The sequence below is a fragment of the Taeniopygia guttata genome, chromosome 1A (genome assembly GCF_048771995.1).
Source record: "Taeniopygia guttata chromosome 1A, bTaeGut7.mat, whole genome shotgun sequence".
NCBI classification, from domain to species: Eukaryota; Metazoa; Chordata; class Aves; order Passeriformes; family Estrildidae; genus Taeniopygia; species Taeniopygia guttata.
This window is the reverse complement of record NC_133025.1, coordinates 13,836,429-13,857,907: the sequence shown is the minus strand read 5'-3', so window position 1 is coordinate 13,857,907 and position 21,479 is coordinate 13,836,429. Positions and strand designations below refer to the sequence as shown.

The 21,479-nt window shown below is 40.5% G+C and overlaps 1 protein-coding gene across 2 annotated transcripts; it reads right to left on the bottom strand.

Annotated features, from left to right (window-relative positions):
- Positions 1-9: 9 nt before the first annotated feature.
- HBP1 (HMG-box transcription factor 1) lies at positions 10-17,532 on the bottom strand. 2 transcript variants are annotated; one of them, XM_032743761.3, is made up of 11 exons: positions 17,391-17,532; positions 13,322-13,514; positions 12,007-12,241; positions 10,976-11,108; positions 10,126-10,237; positions 9,895-10,007; positions 9,392-9,548; positions 8,681-8,825; positions 6,069-6,398; positions 2,660-2,801; positions 10-1,112 (listed from the first exon to the last, which is right to left on the bottom strand). In XM_032743761.3, the coding sequence occupies exons 1-11, from the start codon at positions 17,403-17,405 to the stop codon at positions 1,095-1,097; spliced, it is 1,593 nt and encodes a 530-aa protein (XP_032599652.1). In that variant the 5' UTR covers positions 17,406-17,532; the 3' UTR covers positions 10-1,094. The 2 variants fall into 2 exon arrangements, with proteins under 2 accessions (XP_032599652.1, XP_032599656.1); XM_032743765.3 differs by having other exon boundaries at positions 13,322-13,510; positions 17,391-17,511.
- Positions 17,533-21,479: the final 3,947 nt, after the last annotated feature.

Sequence of the window (21,479 nt, the reverse complement as noted above, 5' to 3'; positions counted from 1 at the left end):
CACAACACCAAATTTTAATGAATTTATTTGAAATAATATACAAGAATATAGTGTGCAAAAATCTTAGGGGCAACATCATGTAGACGTGTCATAAACTGAAATTTACAGTTGTGATTCTTAAAAAAAACCAACGCACAGCTGTTTAGTACAGGAAAAGCCATGATTGTAAATGTTCACAGCAGAAGCAATTGTAATCCTAACGCAGCTGCTCTAATTTTAGACAGTTGGAGGAGAAAAAAAAGTAAAGTGCAAGTGTTGCACATATAGTTAAGTGCAAAGTTTGCCCCCACCGTAAAGATGTCTTATGGCAAAATAAAATATTGTAGAATATGTGGCAAAGACAAAACACAGAGTTATAACTATGATGGTGATGATATCAACAGCACCACTTTTCTTGAGATAATGCTATTTATTTGTTTCATCCTGTCCGGGCCATTGTTTCCACCACAAAATGACAGCTCTCACAAGTGCCAGCTGATGCAAAAGTATCTCCGTTGTGGCTACAAGTTTTCTAAGTGGTATCCCAAGCAGCAGCTCCCTTGCTACATCACACCACACCCTCCATTCCCACACCTCTGGTAACTTGCTGGCAGCAGGGCAGGCTGGGAAGCTGGAAGCTGATAATACACTTTGCCATTTCAGAAAATCCCAGGCCCCAGAATTGCAATTAATAATACAGTTGTGCAATACATATTAATCAGCAATAAGAATCAATGTATATAAACAGCTGTTACATATTTTAAAATTCCCCTTTTTGTACATTTTCTTTTAAAAATAAACATTTATACATATCTCCTTCGCCTCTTTCTAAAGTACTTTAGCACCACAGGATATCCATTTTCAAGCCTATATTACCTGATACATAATGAAGTTTGGAAGAAAAGTAAGGCAATTTGGTTTAAAATGCTGATAGTTTTTAGCTTACTTAATGTTCTATTGTAAAAAGCAAATCTTCACTCAGATCAATTCCATGATGGTGCCAGTATTTTATGGTCACACATAGTCACAACAAATAGTAAGACCTTGATCTTGCATCTTCTTGCCATCAAGCAACAGCCATTTTGTAAATACAGAGTTAACAGGAAAATTCTGGCTTAATGCTGTTGCGAGCCCTGAGAAGAGAGAAGAGAAAACCCAGTTAGCAATTACCAAGCAAAGGGCCTAACGCTTGTTTTCAAAGCCACAAGTATTTCTAATCATTGGTCAGTTACTCAGGAGAAAACAAAAAGGCCAAACCAGACAGTTTTAGTCCCTGATCGTCAAAAGACCATCACAACTCCTGTGCCACAGCCTGGAGCCCACTGTCATTACAGAGTACGGTTACCAGACTGCTAACAGCTCAGTTCACTGAACTGGACAATTATAAAGGGTATTTCCTGCTGTAACTCTGAGGTAATGGGTTCTACAGATCCTGTTCTCTTGGCCTGAAGACTGTAGGGACAAGGAAAATCCTATTACAAAGCAGGGAAAGAAAGCCTCACTGAGGCAAACCCATCACTACTCAGCTACACACAAACACGCCTCTGAGTTGCTGAAGGCTCACAGGTGAGCCTGTGATCTCACCACCCAAAGCTCAAAACTGCAGCAGTGTAAGAGCAGAATAAATAAATAATATTATTTTAACTAAACCCACAAGCAAATGTAACAGAAGCTGTCACTGTTGATTAAAATAGAATGCAGTGAACAGAAAAACAGCTTGTTCCTAGCAGCTGGGATTTGGTGGAACCTTCTGCAACAAGGGACTGGAAACTGCACAAAGTATGTGCAGCAGAAAGAAGGAACTCAGTGTTGGAGCATTTCTTATTCAGTCTTAAAGCAACACTTGCATATGCTCTTGAGAAAAAAGCCTCATTTACACATCAAAGGAAAGGGTGTAACTTGAGGATGAAATATTAACACCACATGGATGGATGGTTTCACCAACCATGTAGGTGAAGTCCACACCACTCTTCACGCTCCTACCCACCATAAAATGGAAGAACTTGGCAAGCACCCTCTGCACCTCAGTAGATCTTTCCTTCCAATCTATTTTTCTAGTTGAACAAGCAGAATCCCCTTTTTTTGATGTTTGCTTTACATGATGTTTCAGCTTTAAAGCCCTTCTCTTTCTTAATACATCCACCACCTACTAATACATTGCTGCAGACTCTTATATTGATGCCTTTCTATAAAGTGGAAAACAGTTCCTTTTCCTACAGAAGTAGTGTTATCTACTGTATTTCTTTTACAACTGAACATACTAATAAATGAAAGGGATTCACAGGGAAGAATTATTTTGCTCCTTCAGTATCTTCATATATGCTGATATAAATTATCAGAAAGAAAACTAGAAAAAGGTAAAGAAAAAGCTTTTACAGAAGATAAAAAGTTTAGGTACAACCTCATTAACTCACTTCAAAGCAAAACACCACATGCCCTTCCTTTACATTTCACAAGCAGTTTCAGTACAACAGAACCCTCAGAACTCTCATACAATACTCAGACAGACCCTCTCCTGATCTGTCTCTTGCCAAACTGCCAAAAGCAGGTTACACAACACAGAGGAGTAAATGAAGGTTTCAGCTACAAAGAAAGCAGCTTATTCTGAACAAAACACACTGTAGCCACGCATCTGAACACATGCAACAGGATGATGAAAAAGACTGCTTCACAAACATACAGAATTCGTTCGTTTTCTTTTCCAACAGTCAGGATTTAAACGCTTCTGCTCCTCTGCCAAGGCCTTGGCTTCTAGTGTGTACATCCTTCTTTCCTCATTTTTCATTTTCTTCCACCTGTCGCCAAGTATCACACTTATGGCTCTGCAAGACAAATGTTTACAGTACAGTCAGGACAGTGCTAAGAAATACTACGGTTTTTTTTGTTTTTATCTGAGCACTTTAAAATAGATGTGAGTTAAATGTGGAATTAACACACAAGGAAGAAATCGGCTGTATGTTAAAAATTGTAATAATCATATTTGTGATTATCTTCTCATAGTTCTTTTAGTAGTTAAACAGCTGAGACTTCTGTATTAGCTGAGCACGGGTCAATGCACATTTTAACGTTTCAACGGGTGTAACATACAGCAACTGGCACAAACCAGCAAAATAGAGATGTTACAGAAACCACCGCCAAATGGTAACTCACATTTGTTTTGCTCTACTTTCAAACTAGAAGATCATATGACAGATTTGCTGAAAATATGTTCTCTAATAATTAGAGCAATAAACTGAATATGACCTCAGCCAAATATTTGATTAACTGCAAGTCCCCATGTCTATTTAATCAATATCTGTAGGTTTGTCTACCTTTAATCCATCTTGGGTGGAACATACTGATAAGTTCCCATTCCTGTGTAAATAGAACCATTTGTTCTAATACATCTATCACCATTTCCAAAAACTGAATTAATTCTTTTCCTTAGAAACTCTAGGTCTTTTGACAACATTTCCCTGTACTAGCTTGCCGTATTACTTAACTGCACTCCCAAATGTTGGGATCAATATCCCATTAAAGCTTTAACTCCGTCTTTTTGCTGAATGAAAATCTCTAAACAACAGCTCTTTTATCAATTACTGTTAAAGCTACAAAGTGGTTTGTATACTTTGGCTTCAGATTACTGCAATGAGAGTTCTGTGACTGGCTCTAAGAAAAAAGTGGACACAACTAAGTCCTTTTATTTCTGCTATTAAACTAAGTCCTTTTATTTCTGCTGTTAATAAAGTTTCTTGCTGGCAGTGAAGATATTCAAACAGAATCACAATTAGAGTGTCATCAACTATTTCTGTAACATGGCACACACAGCAATTCTGAACACTGCTCTGCACCACAGAAAAGAAATAGATTTGACTCCTGCAAGGCTGTGTGGTGCTGTTCATGTTTCCATGAGCTGCAGAGCACTCAGGGACCTCATCCCAAAGCGCCCAGACAGCCCTTGAGCCTGCACTGCACGTGCTCTGATGACTCCTTCAAGCAAACTCCTCCAGGGAACACCACATCCCATCACCATCAAACCCATTTGCACAGCCTGTCTCTTTGGCAGTGGAATTTCTGTTTTTCTGTTCAAACTGAGAACCAGTATCGTATCTTTGGTCTGTCATCAGAAGCAAACATACCTAGTTTAATTAGCAGGTTGTTCATCTTTTGACAGTATCCAGAGGCATATCACCAGAAACCTGTCTGCTCTGGGTCACCAGCTTGTACTGGATCACTCACACCCTCAGGAAAGAACACGGTGACCCAGAGAGAACAAGTCTGCTGTAAAAGCCATTACCTTCCCAAATAAAAATGCACCACGAAATCTTTTAAACAAAAATATGATTTCCCTCATCTCTAGAAGGTCCACTAAAAGCATTTCTGAACACACAACCAAGTTCGACTATGGTCACAGTGTTACAATGAAGAGTATCTAGAAAATAAACAAGTGCACCCCTAACACCAGTTTTTCAAACATGATGTTGCAGTCCATTTAAGTATCGTGTGACTCTTGACTTGTGCTTTCAGTATTTACAAGCTCACTGTCTTGCTGACATGCCTTGAACTGCTTTGTCTCAATTTAACTCAGAATACCTCAAGTTCTGTACTTTCTTTCTCTGCTACATAAATAACAGCAGTAAACATACTAATTCCACTGTACAGAAGTGGCTGCTATGTTGTAAGATCAACACAGTAATCTGAAAATGACACAAACTTACATTTAAAAAACATGAGAGTTGCCTCCCAGCAGCTAAATTAATGAATGCCTCAGCAACACTTGAGCGACAGTAGCTAAATGCCTGTATCAATTATACTAATGCTATTTCTGCCATCCTGTGTTTTATGGATGCCATGGAACGGCAGCCAAAAACTGCACTGCCTTCCAAACAGGACAGTGAGCAGTGCATTTTGAACCGTACTTGTAACTTTGTCATCTCTTTCCTTCAAGGTAAACCTGCTCACTGTCCTGCTTGCTCACTGAAATATTCATTTTCCCATCCATGCAGCCACAGTTCAGTTCATTTCATCCATTTGAAATCAGCATTTTCAACTAAATTTATCATCATCATAAACTTTCCTGGCTGACATTCTGTTTCATTTCTCATTGATAGTTGCAATGAGTATGAAGGCAGCAGATCTGCTTCACTGAACTTACTATAAACATTACACAACATCATTGTCAGGACACACAAGACTGGTTGGGATTTGTTTGGCAGGATTTTATATTTCAGCACCAGTTATAGTGTCCTTATTAGAATATTATAAAATAGTAAAACCCTTTTCAAAGCCCTGCCAACTTTAATTTTTACCAGATTTAGTTCAAGAATTTTTATGTCACAATGCAATTTTTACAGTAACAGTTTTTATAAAATTACATGCAGTAAAAAATCTGATTGTAAGATCAGTCCATGTTTGTGTGTTTTGGTTTCTATTAACATATGCACAATTAGCACCAAATATTACTTAAAACATATGTAATGGAAATCTTAATTAAAGATGTTTAGAAGCAATCACGCTTGAGATTAAGAACAAAAGAACAAACTAACAAAGACCCATCCCCCACAGTCAGACAACTCTTCCTGCAAGTTTTAACAAATGGTTGAATGCTTTTAGGGCAAGCTGAATTTGGCAATGTGCTGTCTGGATGATGATCTTTGAGATATCCTAACTTATCAGCACTCCACTCTTCAACAGGATATACAGATTGGAAATAAATGCTTGTAACTTCAGGATCAATTTGCAATAATATGTCAAGACTTAATTAGAAGAACCAGAAACTCCCTTTTTTCCATTACAGCACACGAGCAGAACACCTCATCACTGTAAACAACAACGGTTCTGAATTTGTGCCTCTGCCTCTGCACACATATACATCTATCAGTTGGTAAGTTTGCCAAAAATGGTTTGCTTTGAGTTCACTGAGCACTGAAAATATTCACAGTCCACCCATAAACCACCCTTTATGTTAACATCTTTCAAAACTTGTTCTTAAAACAATACAGACATTTTATTTCAAATGCAACATTTAGGGTATTTAAATCTTAAACTGGGACATAGATATTCTTCTAATTCACCAGTAATAGCGAAACTAGAAAAGTTTGTATCATTACCTGTTGTCTTTCCCTGGATACATCTGAGTGTATTCAACTCTGTATTTTTTGGCAAAAAGCATGAAGGCATTCATTGGTCTTTTGCACTTGTTTGGAGAAGTGGCACTCACAGTACTTGCAGTCCCTGAGCTGTGGCTTTTGCCAGCTTTGCTGTACAAAGGATTGGAGGAAAGATGTGACGATGCAGCGGAGGCACAGTTTTTAGTACTGCATTCTGATCTCTCAGCATCCTGATTGTTTGCTCCCCCACAGGACAGCGAAGCGCGACGCTGGCGAGCCATGCTGCTGAGCACATACACTGCAGAGGAGTCCATCGGGGTAAAATCATAACTACAGGGAAAAGACAGATCATAAAGCCATCCAGTAATTTTCATGTAAAACCCCTAAATATCTGTTCACTCTTCAATTTTACTACAATTCTAGTATTTTGCCCTTTTTTGTGTGACATAATGATTTGTGCTTGATGTGGATGTCAGTGAAAAACAAAAAACTACAAGACTTTGGCAGGTAAGTTAGTATTTTCTTCACTGTGATGAAGACTGCAACTTTCCATGTTTTGCTATGTACTTTCCTCAGCTATGTATCTGTTAACTATACTATGTCTTAAAACTTAATTCTCTTTTTAAACACACTTTCTTCTTTCTGATTCTGTCCTTACCATAAATCAAACCTGATCAGAGAATGACACGTACAGAAAGGGAAGACATGCAATGAGTTTACTTGCAAATATATACTAACGGCAAATACGAAACCACTATATTAAAATAAATAATATTACATTCACTTCAGTACAAATAACTTCTGTAGGCAGTTGAATGCTTACTATTTTACACACAAACCTTCCAGTGAGGTTAAAGCCCTGCAGAGCCCCGTGACTTGGCACTATTTGAGGCTGTGCTGACAAACGCCTGCCCTCTATTGACTACACCGCGGCATTCCTCCTCAAGGTATGGCACAGCTTGGGTGATTTGTTTTTATAAAATTCAGACCTCCAAATACGACAAACTCTTGCAATTCTTAGCTGACCAATGACTACAATTAATTTCTAATCACTAAAGAAGTAGTTTTTCTCCACAGACTGTTACCATCTCCAGGAGGGAAAAACACTCTTTGGAAAAGGGATACTCAATCATAAATCTAAACCACTAAGTTACCACCACAGGATAAACACAGAATGCATATATGCTAAGGCTCCTCTTACCTATTGCTCAATGTGGCTATAGTTGCATGATTTATGGCCAAAATAAGGGTTTTGAAGAGCTTTTTTCTAAATACCAAGTAGAACTACTAGCAAGGAAATACTGCACGTGGCAGTCCAGCTCCGCTCCTCTCATGGGACAGAACCACACAGAGAGTGGACCCTGACGAGTGGCCTCCACCATTCCTCAGGAGAGTACAAAGCAGCAAAGAAGGGATAATGCTGACCATCTTGCAGGCTATCACAAGATAAGGAGAAAGGACCTCTGCTTCTACAACAGGCCAGCACCGTTCCTATTCCTAATCTTCCCATAACACAGAAACAGAATTTTGTTTTTAGTTCTTCTGTCCTGTTATCACAGCTGCAGCTGCTGCATGCTCCTTACTCCGTCACTCCCTTCCACCCAGAAAGACAAGGAATTTGAAGTACAAGGCAGTATTCAGCTGGGCTGCAAATTAGTAAGAAGACAGAAATCCAGATTTTTCAGTAAGATGTAGCTACCATGACTCTAACAGCTCTCTACATATGCAGTTCAGAACAGGAGTTAAGAGAAACGCCAGAACAGCAAATGAGTGAAGCCAAGCAATCTGATCTCACTCTATGCCAGACTGAAATCATACAAGTGCTCCCAGGGCTTGAACTGCAAAAAGCATCTTAAATTAATTTTTCTCTGTTGTAAAAAACTAAAAGTGCAACTGGATTAAAAACAGATGGTAAAAAGACACTAAATCATAGGAAAAGATGGATTTTACTAAACCTTAAAATCTCAAAATAGTATGGAAAAATCTTTACTATTTCCTTAGACACAGCATAATTTATATTGAACAAGACTTCTGAAGGTTATCTGGCTGAAGTTCTAGCTCAGGCAAACCCCAAAGTGAATCAAACTCTGAAGTTAGGTAAGTTTGATCTAATATAAAAGAATGCCAAAAGACAGAATACACAAAAATAGTAAGATTATGAACATTCAGTATTCTAGAGCCACTGCACATGCATTTACCACTAAGAAACTACTCAGATAATTCAGACGTATTGTTGCATATGAAGCATGAGATAACAGCTGGCAGATGTACTATTCTCAGAAAATTGTACTAGGTTCTTCAAACATAATTCACTTTACCTGGAGAATTTATAAAGACTATATATATATTTTACTGCTTTATCTAATCTGCCTTAAACTATCATAAAAAGAGGTTAAAAAGTTACTTCATTTTGAGGCACTACTTTGCAGTTTAGCAGAGCACATAATTACACAGCTTTCCTAGTACTGAGTATTCATTTTTCCCTATCATTTATCTCATATTGCCAAAACTATTATCTCTTTCCTCTATATAATGCTTCAAATTCTTCCAAACTTAAAGATGCCTACTCATTAAATACAAGAACCACTGAGGCCACTTTATCCAAAAATTACCTTTTAAATGTATCAAAAACACCTGAATCATCAAAGTTAATGGCATCAGGGTGTCCAGGAGGTAGACACAGATCTCCAAGATGCATTTCACAGCATGGAATGCCATGCTGTACCACAGTCAAGCTTGGATAAAAAGATGACCAACCTGAAGTGGTAAAGAGTTAAATTAGACAAACGGCCAGACAATCTCTCCAGTTCTTCATTGGAGCAATCCTGTATCTTGAAATTACATAATTTTATAAAAATGTTCTGATGTCGTTTCTTTCACACAAAAGAAAAATCAGAAACTCTTACTTAGGGAATTCTTATTGCAAAGTTTATTTTTACCTCAAATAAAATATCATTATAGCAAAAAAGGAATCAAAACTTGGAGACTTTTACCATTGGAAGTTCCATTTTTAGCAAATGAGAAAAGCCTCCCTTATTTGCAGTTTTCCTGTCTCCCCCCACCCTGGTCTTTCTGCTTTCCTGAGCTCCATTGATATACTCAATGAAATCTTTCCTTATGAGATAGGCAGTATTCCTGGAGCTTTATGGCTTTACAGGTTATTTTGTTGGTTCACAGTCCGGACTTCTTTACAGAGACAGTAAATTGTTTCTAAACCACAACTTTTATCACTTTCATGAACAGTATGGGATGCCAACAAAATCTGCAATCACTTTCTGAGAATATTTTAATATGCAAGCAAGTGTACTTGAGGTATTTCATACCTTTATTTTTAACATAAAATGGATGATCGAGTCTGCATTCTACAGTAAGCAAGCCATCCTCCACTGTGCCAGGATCAAAAGTCAGCTTCAGCACTGACTCACCACAGGAAATGCTTTCTTCATGAGAAATCAACTTCAAACCATTGGAACCATAGTCCTGTTAACACACATACAGTTCAAACAATTTCCCCCAAGAAAAGCATATACTCATATATGATGAGTGTATACTCATCATCATACATTGTATTAAAAAAACCCCAACATTCTAATTTGTGTTTCTATCTAGCTAGAAATTAATAAAGATGACATAACATCCAAAACATACATAAATTAATTCAGTTCAAGTGCCTTTCCATGAGATCCACAAACAGCACAGTGATCAGCTCTAAACAACATTAATATCAACCTGTTTTCCTGAGACAGTAATTAAAGGCACAGGGGTAACGTAAGAAACAACGCATTTGCTAAGGTATTGCAGTGAATTTTTTAGAACTAAGGGCTACCTTGTAAGGACTGGCTGGTAGATTTTCCTCTTTTCCACAGCTTTCAGATCTTGCAAACTCTTCAACATCCTGCCATTCTTTATTGCGTCCTTTATGAAAGCACAAACGAGAGCCTAACAGAGTTTTTCAAGGAAAAAAAGAACGTTAGTGTAGATAAAAAAGTCTGTACTATAAGAAAAAAAAAATTACAAGATAAAACAAATACTTATTTCATAACACATGTTATTTTACCTTTTAGAAAACAATGCCAGACAGTTGAGGGCCAGGAATGGCACCATCCTAAATCATCATCATCTGAAAGTGATGACATGCAGAAAATGCCAGATTCTGATTCACTATTCGCCTATTAAAAAAAAGCAAAATGGTGTTGGTATTTCACTGCAGAGTATTTTAGGGCTGGTCTTATATGTCTTAAGACAGTCTCTAATTTGCACTTGTGGCATCATTTTGCCTTAAATACTAATAGGAATGTAATAAATGTGAATGGATTGTTTTCATCTCCTTTTCTGAGATGCATCCTGACATTTTTGGGTTTCATTCTCTGATATTCATTTAATCCCTATGGATTATCTTATGCTCATGTGTGAGCATTTTGCACCACATCATTCCTTAGTCATCTACAGAATTGTTTAAAGCACATTACTCTATGGTCCAGTTACTGGAGAGATGTAGGCTCAAGGCAGTTGTAGATAAATCTGGAAAAAAATTCTCTGTTGTTAACAAACTCCAGGTACCAATTAATGTATGGGAAAAGGAGACACAGGACTGACAGGTTTTGCGCATCTCAAAGGAGAGGGATCTGTCTTTCCTTCTGAGGCATAAAATGAGGTAACAGTTTTTAAAGCTTGCTATAGAAGGAATCACAATACAAGCAGAGCTTTCTAAGAAAGTGATCTCGTCACAAAAAATACGAAGTAGCACTACAAGCCTACCCTGTGTGGTAAAAAGAGAAGTAACAGAAAATCTAGCTTAAATAGCAATAGTATTAACTCTAAACAGATTTTTTAAGCTAGTTTCCCTTGTAAAAAACTTAACCCATTACTCATACGTGTTTAGTTTCAAATGTTTCAGAACAACTCACCCTTTCATGTCTGACTGCTGTTTCATCCACATCATTCTTGGAGAAGTTAGGATCGTTGTTTGAAGATCCTGGTGGAGGACGTGCATAGGAATGTAAACTTTTGCTTGTTGCTATTATGCGAACAGGAGATGATCTACAACAGAAACATGTATTTTAAAATATCTCAGATTAAGACAACATGAGACGTTGCTGCCATTACTCTAAAATGCTTTTACTGCAAATATTTCTGTTTGCATGAGCTGAACACTAAACAAACCACCCATACACCAGTATTCCAACAGGATTATTAAAGGGCACAAGCTCAGGCAAAGAGAATGCTTTGAGTTAGCATGACTACTGCATAGGTTCTAAATATAGGTTCCATAGGTTCTAAATAGGTTCCAAATGATAGTATACCACTTCCACAGCGGCATCTCCTCAGCACAATGCTGAAGGTTTTGCAAATATCTTGAAGCAAATATCCTGCTTTTAAGAGAATATAAAGACATCTGCTCTACTTAATTAAATCTCAACTGCATTACTATTAACAGTATTGCACTGAGTTTTCTGATTATAAACCTAAGAAAAGCTGTACAATAAAAACTGAAGCCCAGAAATGTCCAAGATCCCACACTTGCTGCTCACAGCCTTACAGAATCACAAACCTGAGACAGTTATCACTAATACACATTGCATTAGATTTCCAACTAACTATTTAAAAAAAAAATAATTTGAAGTCTGTGCACTAGAAAGTTTTAAGAATTTAATGTAAGAAATTCCTCTTAAGATTTTATCTGCTGCTTCACATGAGGTAAATGTCCATAATTTCTGAGCCTGCTGTGGATAGGCAATGTCTTTACATCATCCTATGTCATTCACAGCTGGAAATTAAGCAGCTTTTGCACCAGGCTCTGAGATGAGTTCTGTGCATACTTTCACAGAACAAATAAAAACACAAAAAAATAGTGCTCCAGTTCAAAGTCAGAGTGTGTAAAGAGTGAAGGAAATAATTTGGAGACAGGATTATCAATCTCTATAGTGAGTGTCAGTACCTGTTATAAAAAGCGCATTGCATCAAAGGACTCTGAGGACTTGTCGCTATATTGGCTAATTCTGTCAACCAGTTCACCCCATTCTCACAAGAATAAGCATTTTCTGAATTGCTGTTTGAGGTATGTTGGCTCCAGGAAGGCCTTGAACATTCCTGATGTGAAACATCAGCACCAAGCTGAAAAAGTGCAGGTGGGGTAGAATCTGTCTGCACAGCCTGTAGTTCAGGAAGATCATCTACAAACAAATGCACAAATTACCATAATTATACTCAATTCTTTGCTGTCTACTCAATTTGACACCAAATCTTGCAAATTTGGTGAAAAAAAAGGAACAGAAATAAAGTAATTTTATTTTCTCATATGACAGCTACCAACATTTCACAAACCCTGGTCATAAAATGGCCACAGAAATAGTAACATCTTCAGTCAATTATATATTCATACAGAAAATTTAAGAAAAAATAAGTAACTAAATAAAATGTAGTTCTGATTTTAAAGCTATTACTAGATTGACCAGTTTACACAAAACTATACGGCAGTGTTATTCAAAAACAAGCTGCTTCACTAAAATACTAAAACTTCCCACAAAAGACAATTATCTATCCTTGAAGGTATGACACTAAAAAAATTCAACATCAGACCATGTTCAAGGTAAAAGGTTTCCACCAGGGAACCAAAGTTAAATAACTCAGATTAAATAAATCATGAAAGCTGGGTATACAGCCTGGTAGGGTGAATTCCCATCAACAATATACAGCTTTCCTACCCCATACAGATTAAAGAAAAGACCCCAGCTTGTTAACAGAAGTCTGTGCTATGTGCTGTCATGTAAATAAGTACCATTATTCCTAACCACTCCATAATTTCAATTAAATGTGTTAATATTTCACTGATTATATTGATACTTTCTAAGCTATATGCTGTTTTTCTCCAACTTGTAAGAACTGAAGTAATCTTCCCCTATCCCAGAATCTTTATTTGCAGTAGATCTAAAGCAACATGATTCCTTTAGGAGGAGCTCTTGAGCTTGCTGTTTTGTTTTTCTTGTGCCAAAAAACCCTGCTTCTCTGGGAATTAGAAGCAGAAATTTGTGGCTCAGAGTTCAAGAACATATTTGAGTCAACAGGCCAGTATGTCAGAACTGGAAAAGGGTTAAAGGGAAAAGTAACTGCAAAGTAAGACCTTGAGATGTCACAAGTTACTACTCAAGCTAAAAATCAGCAATTTCATTCGATCAGCTTCCAGTAATTTCAGTATAGGAAATCTAAAACAAACTTCAGAATTCAATTTCCTCTGAAAAAATCGTCTTATTTACCAAGTTCCATGTGCTCATCACAGGATGCATATCCAGGAGAAGAGGGCAGGTTTTCATTACACTTCAGCAACTCCAGTGACTCGTTCATCCCTGAAGTTCTCTTGTCCACTACCAGAAGGAGTTTCTGAACTGCATTAGGCATTTGATTTGTCTTCACTTCCCACACCATGTTAGGATGCTCCAAAGCATCTGACTTTAGAAAGACAGAGGTTAGAAATTTGCATACATGTGAACTGTTTTAAGTAGCATCTGATATACTACTTCATCACCAGGGCCCTAAATCCTATTAGTCTGTTGAGTATCACAGCATATTTTAGGGGAGGTCTAGACACAATCTTGTACAATCCTTACAGAAAACAGAGCTAACTCTGAAGCCAAGAGGCTACCTGGGGTCTTGGCCACTTGAGTTTCTAGTATCTTGAAGGATGGAGACTCCCCAGCCCTTCCCCTGTTGCAGTAACCACTCTTGCTGTAAAGAAGCTGTTCCTCATGCAGGTTTGAACCTCCCACAGCCTGTGCCCACTGCCTTTAAGAGACTGGAGTTAACCACCACTCAAGTCAAGATAAACAACATTCACTTGGTACCCTGAGCCACTCAGCCCATCACAAAAGGCAATCAGATGGGTCAGACAAAATTTGCCCCATAAAATACCTGAAGGCTAAGGCTGACCAGTCTGTAGTTCCCCACATTTCCCTCCTTGAAGCCTGGTGTGACATTTTTTTTCTTCCAGTTATTGGGAGCTGCCATGCCATGAAATCCACTGCTTTTTGGAGACCACCCTCACAATACATCCCCACCCACGGCAGGGGGCTTGGAGCTAGATGACCTTTAAGGTCCCTTCAACCCCAAAACAACCTGTGACAAATGACTGACACTGGCCTGGAGGGATCCCATCTGGTCCCACTGCCTCATGCACAGATGCCTCATAGAACAAGCCTGCCCCTCATTTGCTCTGCTTTTACCACAGACAGAGAAGTGTCTTGCTCTCTGAGAGGCAAGTTGCTACCCCCAGGGACCTGAGGAGCCTAGGAACAGGCCTGGAAAATGAAGATCAAAGCAAACATGGTGTCCTCAACCTTGTGAGATCATGCCTCCTCTGCCATTTATGATCAGGCCCACATTTTCCCCAGTTGCCCTTTCAGCACTGGTGTCTCTGCAGAAGCTTTTTCCACTACCCTTCCCATCTCTGGCCTCCAGCAAGAGTCTCAAACATACTGGACTCCTAACATCCTTCACTGTGTTGCAAATGCAAAGATAATGATGCCTCTACTGGAAGATTTCACTTCAGTTTCATTTCCCCAAATCCTAGTAAAGTATTCATTTCCTCCAAACCCACTGTGTTAGATCATCTTCAGCACAAAACTGTGTGCTTATTCTACAAAACCATTGTCTCTAAAACCTGGTAAATAATGTGCCTCCAATCTTTAGTAATTCTGTTAGCTACTTTTTTTTTTTTTTTTTTTAAGATGAGGATGAATTAAAGCTACCATAACATGATTACCTTGTACTTTAATGAAGCATCCTTGAAAAAGTAATCACAAGTCTCTCACGAAAGAGCAGAAAACACAGCTCATAAGAAAGAAAACCTGAGAAGTCTACCCTACGCATGTCCACTGAGTAAGCTACATTAAAGAAATATACTTTTCTCAGCTATTGTTGATATTTTCATATCATAGAATGACTGGGTTGGAAGGGACCTCTGGAGGTCACCTAGTCCAGCCCCCTCTACTCTAAAGCAGGTTCACCTACAGCAGGTTGCACAGGATCACGTCCAGGACGGTTTTGACTGGAAAATTTCTAGCCTTCTGATCTCCTAATCTTTCAAATATATGCAAAACTTATATAAAGCTGCATGCTAAACATAAAAAGATGTTTGATTCTACTCAAATGGCCCTACTACAAAGCTACAACAGCTTTTTCTGATTTTAAGGTGAAGAAGAAAGGTCACAGAAATAAGAATACACAACTCAAACTATCAGTGACATTATTTTCACAGCCAGAAAACATCTTTAACAAAATTTATATCCCTGTCACCCAGGAGGGACAGTAAAATTACAGAACACCACAAGAGCAGATAGTTGTTTCTGAACAGAAAAACCAGACCTCAGTAGTACAGGTCAAGACCTTGAAGATTATGTCCAACTAATCAACTCTGAAAAGTCACTCTTTGTTTTTCTGGCTTAGCTACATCTTTCCTTTCCCTCCTTCTGCTCTGTTGTTTGTTTTATTTTTTCCTCTATTTTTTCATCTCTTCCTTTCCCATTTTCCTGCCAAAATGAAGAAGCAAACTTACTTCTAGAATGTTACCTTCTCCTTCCTTCCTGCCAGGTGCCAAGACTTGAAAGACCATGTCCTGGTATCCCAACACTCTGAAGGTCAGAGATAAGGTACAGATACAAAATGCTAGTCTGACAAGAAAGCTACAAGAAAGCTACTTGTTTGAGAAATGAATTATTCCTCCAAGAATTTTTGCAAACCAAAGCCATCTGTGTACAAAAGCCAAAAAATCCTCTAACAAATAAATTACAATGAAATCGAAAGAGAATTACAAAGAAAAACAAAGTGCCCAACTTTACTTTTCAATTTTTTTTTCTACTTGATTAAAGCCTGATTTGGACGTCATGTCCTTCTCTTCTCCTCAGCCTTTCAATGGTTTGAACATGAATGGGATTGGTCATTAACCAGCTTGTAAAGATTTTTTTTAAATTTAACTTTATGTTGAAAATTTGTTGTGTTAGATGTTGTCTAGAACCATGCTAGGACTGTAATTACTGCAGCTGCCTTTGGAGGCTAAATGACATTATTATTTTGCACTTTAAAGTAAGTTGTCATGCTAAAACAAATGGCATTACTAATAAAGACTTTATTAATTGAAACCATGTCTATTTCTGAGGGACAAAAATAAATTTGGGGAAAAAAGTAAATAAAGACTGCGGCTGCGAAAGGGTTCAGCCGGAACTGGGCAGCATCCACCCAAACCGCACTGCGCAGGAATGCCTGGGTGGAAGTGCTTCCCGTGGTTTTCTTCCTTCTGCTATTTGCCTTTCTTCCCCCAACCTACTGACGAAGTTTCAGGCCAGGTCTACGCCTGAGCAATAAGCTGGACGGAGTTTAATTTGGAGAACAGCTTCTCCAAGCAAAACACAACATACTGGCAAGACTGGATCTACACCAGGGACTTTTCCTGGCGCAGCCGCTTTGATCAGGAATCCTCGCTGCACACCCCGGGCCGCGCCAGAGCGCGCAGCCGAGGCACAGCGTGATTCACCATGTTTTCCAAGCCCGGGCGGCCTGCTCGCTGACGCAGGGCGGGCCGCGCTGCCCCCGCCGCCCCCGCCCTGCGGCGGGGCCCTGCGGACGGCGCTGCCGGGGCGGCGGAGCCCCGGGACCCCGTGAGGAGCCCCGGCAGGCCATGAGGAGCCCCGTGAGGAGCCCCGGGACCCCGGCAGGAGCCCTCAGCGCCCCTCATGAGGCGCCCCCGGCCCCCCTCACGCGCAGCCCCTCAGGGCCTCCCCCGCCCGTCACGTGACCTTGTTTACAGCAGCGGCCGCACGGCGCACGCGCGCTCGGCCCCATTCATTCGAACTGCGTAACACCGGCCCGGGGGGGCCCCCCCGCGCCCCGGCCGCCGCTCCCCCCGCGGGGCTCTCCCGCACCCACCGGCACCCCGAGCGCTCCCCGGCCCGCACAGCCCCGCTCCCGCGGCGGGCACAGCGCACTCGCTCTGACAGATCGGGGCGGGCGGCCGCTCCCCGGGGAGAACAAGGGGAGGGACACCCCCCCCATTCCGCTTGTTTTCATGGTTTGAAAGGGCACAAAGAGGGCCGGCACACCCCGTGAGTTTCAACCCCGCGGTGCGGCAGGGTGGCGGCTCCGCGGGGTCGGTCAGGGTAGGCGCACAGTAAACAATGTCTGAGGTTCCTGTCGCCGTCAAAGATTGAACCCAGCGCCCTCGTCGGCTCGGCCTCCGGCCGCTACTACTGCTGTCTGACCTCCCGGACCCCTCCCATCCCCCGCCGGAGCTTCGCAGTCCCGAAAAGCGGCAGCTCCAAACTTTGTAGCACTTACCGAACCCGTCGCCATTACCGAGCTACCCTCGGTTGCCCCCCCTCCCTCGTCCTCTCGGCGTGTCCCGCCCCCCACAGGCGCTGCTCGGGCGCTGAGTGGACAGAGGCGACGTTGCTCAATTCTCAGCCGCTTCCTATTGGCTAGCTGGCCTGCCCGTCAGGACTCCTCCCGGAGGGCGGGCATGTTTTGACTCTCCTGCACAGCGGATTGCACGGCGCCGCACATCAATCATCTCCATGCGGCGCTCCGATTGGCCGACGCCTCCGCCAGCGCGCGCAGAAGCACTCTGGGAGCTGTAGTCACCACCGCCGGCCGCGCCTGCCCACGGCTCGGTGATAAGACGACAGCCCCCAGGATGCCCCGCGCGGCCCCGCGGTAGTAAACAAGCGGCGCGGGACACGTGTACCGGCCCGGCCGCTGCCCGCCCCGCGCCCCGGCCCGGCCCGGCCGCGCTCTGCGAACGGGCCCGCGGCGGGCAGGGCAGGGCCGGGCCGGGCAGGGCAGGGCAGGGCCGCGGCTGAAGGTCAGGCAGGGAGTCAGTGAGTGAGTGAGTGAGTGAGTCAGCAGCTGCGCTCCCTCCGCACTGGCATCGCCTCTCTCAGTGAAAAGGCACCGGTGGGAGCTTAGGCCCAAAATACATGTTAGGGTGGGGAGGAGAAAATAAATTAAATCCATACACATTTAACAGTCCAGTAGACAGTCTCATACATTTATTGCCAAAATAACAGTGTGGTTTGGTTGAACATTACTATTAAGACATTTTCCCATTTTTGCCCTTTAACTCCAGGAGATCAGAGAGACAAGACTCCTCCAGAGACCACATCTTTGTCACAAAATAGGTTAAGTATTATGCATGATGTGACACAAAGCATGTACACGCACAATTCAGAAATAGACAATATTTTAGAAATTGATGGACAGTTGTGATATTTTGCAACTGTTGGGACTTTATCAACAAATGCACTTTCTTAGCCTGTTATCAACATCACTGCAGAAATGAGAACGTGTCTTAAATCCTGTCTCAGAACCTTTGCTGTAATTTGGTATCTGCGACAGTTTTACCTTTCAGGGATGTTAATATAGCACTGCATGAAAAGAAGGAAAAAAAAAAAACAAAAACAAAGTTAACACAAGTTAAAGCAAACTGGTTCCCAGTTTCATTAGTGGCCACTAGAGGGAATGCTGGATTGTTGTTCCTACAAGGCCTACAAAGGTAACACAATTAAAAAGGAAATTATACCATATTTGTACTTGGGATCACAATACGGTTTGTAGAGGTTTTTGGCACATCAGTTTGAGATTTGCCTTTTCCACGAAGTAATAGTTTGCCTGTCAGTAAAGTCATTGCCATCTGTAGGCACTGTTTGAAGACAGATATTAATCTGAAAAAACACCCAATATCTTCTGCAGTTTGAACTGGAAACTACTACTCTCTGTAAGCAAGCTTAGCTTTAAAGGGAAGTAGAAAAGAGAATCCCATGGAATTTAACTCAAAATCTTCTGTGCTTAATGACCTTTACATAGTCCCAGTCTGAAGTACCTTGAGGAAAAGAAAAGTAATACTGAGATTCAAATATTAAGTGACTAGACAGCTTATTGTAATATCAGCTGTCTACACCACATCCCACAAGCTCATATTTTCCCTATATTTACAATTCAGGCTTTTTCTAAATAACTGATACATCTTTATATAAGAAAGCTTTTATGACATCCCATCTCTAAAATATTTCTTTTAATAAACAGAAAACTGGTAAACAAGGAACCGTCTTTTTTACACCACTCCACAATAAAATTAATTTTAAGGCTGTTTTTCTTCCCCTTCTCTTTTGATCTCCCTTATACACCTAAACAGCCTTTAGGCTCTTTGGAGAGACATCTAAGCTTCTTGGGCATTTTAATGTGTTTCAGCCAGATCGAGGCGGAGCAGAAGACCTGGGCATGCAGATGTCTCCACTCTCTACACTGCCTTATGTGCCTGTGGTACAGCCCTTGCCACATAAAACTCACCATGTGCTCTTCTGAAAGCTTCCACTGCCACAGTGTGGAAGATGGAAATGGCAGAGGCCTGATCAAGCAGCTACAGAAGATAAAAAATCCTGTCTCAAGTCCCATCTTTCTTCAGAAGAAGTCTGTTGGCCTAAAGGATATGAATCTTCTTATGGGGCACATTTCCACCCTGCTACATACTTTTTGGACTCAAAACAAAATAGCTTCACAGCTATTTACTGTGAAGATTCACAGTTCTCTACAAAAGCTTCATGCACGAGTGTTAGCTGTGAAGCCCAGTCCTCTGAGATCCCCTGGCCCAGATTCCAGATACAGGTCTAGACAAGTAAATACCACTGCTGAATTAGAACCTCGATATCACACTGGAATCTATGACATAGCCAGAAAGCACAAAAATATTAATCCTACCTAAGACTGAGATTAAAATCTTGTAAAGATGAATGTCTGAACTGTTTTGAAATTCTAAAAAGAGACATGTAACAGCTTTCTTATTTTCAAATCTACCTCTCCTTTGCATACAGTAAGTTAATATTTACTCAGTGAGGATGTAAAGGAAAATAAGTAAAGGGACAGGTAGTCCATGCAGTAGATGACAGCAAGACACACAAAACTAGCAAAGCTTACTCACTAACGCCATTGGCTCAAGGCAAGTATGTATCATATAAATTTCGGAATTAAGATTATGTCAATGCCATACTCCTTGCTCTGAGTGCCTGGTCTCTAATTAAATCATTACTCCCCCTGCACACACCCTACCTCACCTTACTCCTTGCCCAAATGAATGGGTGCTCAGAGAATGAATCAATGAATCAACACAGGCACTCTTGGTAGCTCTGCTGATTCAGTTGCTTCTGCTGTTGTAGGAGGTAGAAAATAAGGTGGGGGATTGGGAAGTGTTAGTCTTGAGTTATTGTCACATTACAGGTGGCTACCTAGAAGCCCAAACAAACAGGAGAGACTACAATTAGATAATACTGATTCATTTGCATCTTAGCTATTTGCTTCTTAAAATTGCCAGGCACAAAGTTAAAAAGACACAAAGCCGATTTTTTAAAATTAGTAATATTTCAGTCAAAGTTGTATTAGTAAAATATATGCTATATATTGGGTTTGTGCCTATCTCCACTTTTAATCCCTCCTGCCCCAAGTCAGTCCTGCCCTTGTAACACAGCTGTTACTGCTGACTTTCTGAAATACAACATATAATTATTTTAATCCTGCTACAGGAGCTTTCACATCAGCTCCTTCACATCATGTAGACATCTACCATAAGTAATTAACTAAACAGTCCCCCTGACATCAGAAGAACTCCACTCACCAGAGCTTCTACTCCCAGCCAACATGGCAGCCTCTCTTCTGCAGCCATTCTGCCTCTCAATCTGGTTTTCTCCTCACACAATGACTTGTGCATCTCCTAAAGCTATTTGTACTCATTCCCCCTTCCAATGGCCATTTCTAGCTTGCTGCAATGGTGGTTGGCTCTGTCCTTGTTCCTACAGATATCCCACACTTTATGGCCTCACAGAAAATGCTCTTGGGAATGAAGAGCAAAGGAAAAGAAAACTTGTTCCCAGGAAAGAAGTTATCTCTTGAGTGCTAGAAGAGAAATTTCACTTGCCTCCTGCAGTGACTCAAATTGAGGAGAAATAGAATAAATAACAGAGCAGGGATTTTATTTTTTCCCTTTCAAAACAGGTCAGGAATCAATGAGAAATTTATTTCCTGTCATTATAGCACAGATTCCAGTTTCGGCTAAACTTTTTTATATATAAAAATAGACTAAAACTGATAATAGTATTAGGAAAAAAAATAAAGGCTTCTCATACCATAAAACAAACCAGAAGAGTGATAAATAAAAAACTCCTCCATCCCAGCTCAAAGCTTGCAGAAAAAACAAATCAAGAAGAGATTACAGAAAAACTGTAGATTTCCTACAGTTGCTGGTTGGTAAATTAGAATGCCAGTAAGTGTTTCTGAGCAGTGGAATACAATCATGTGTACTGTATATGATTCATTTTAGAATAGCCCTTGTGCAGTTTTTGCACAGGCCCATAGGTAATAATTTTCAGATATGATTTGGGA

Excerpts from the sequence above, each read along its gene's own strand:
- HBP1 (XM_032743761.3), bottom strand. Across the intron at positions 10,238-10,975 it reads CAGCAGTCAGACATGAAAGG|GCGAATAGTGAATCAGAATC; the intron begins GTGAGTTGTTCT and ends TTTTTTTAATAG. Across the intron at positions 10,008-10,125 it reads CTGGCATTGTTTTCTAAAAG|GCTCTCGTTTGTGCTTTCAT; the intron begins GTAAAATAACAT and ends AAACTCTGTTAG.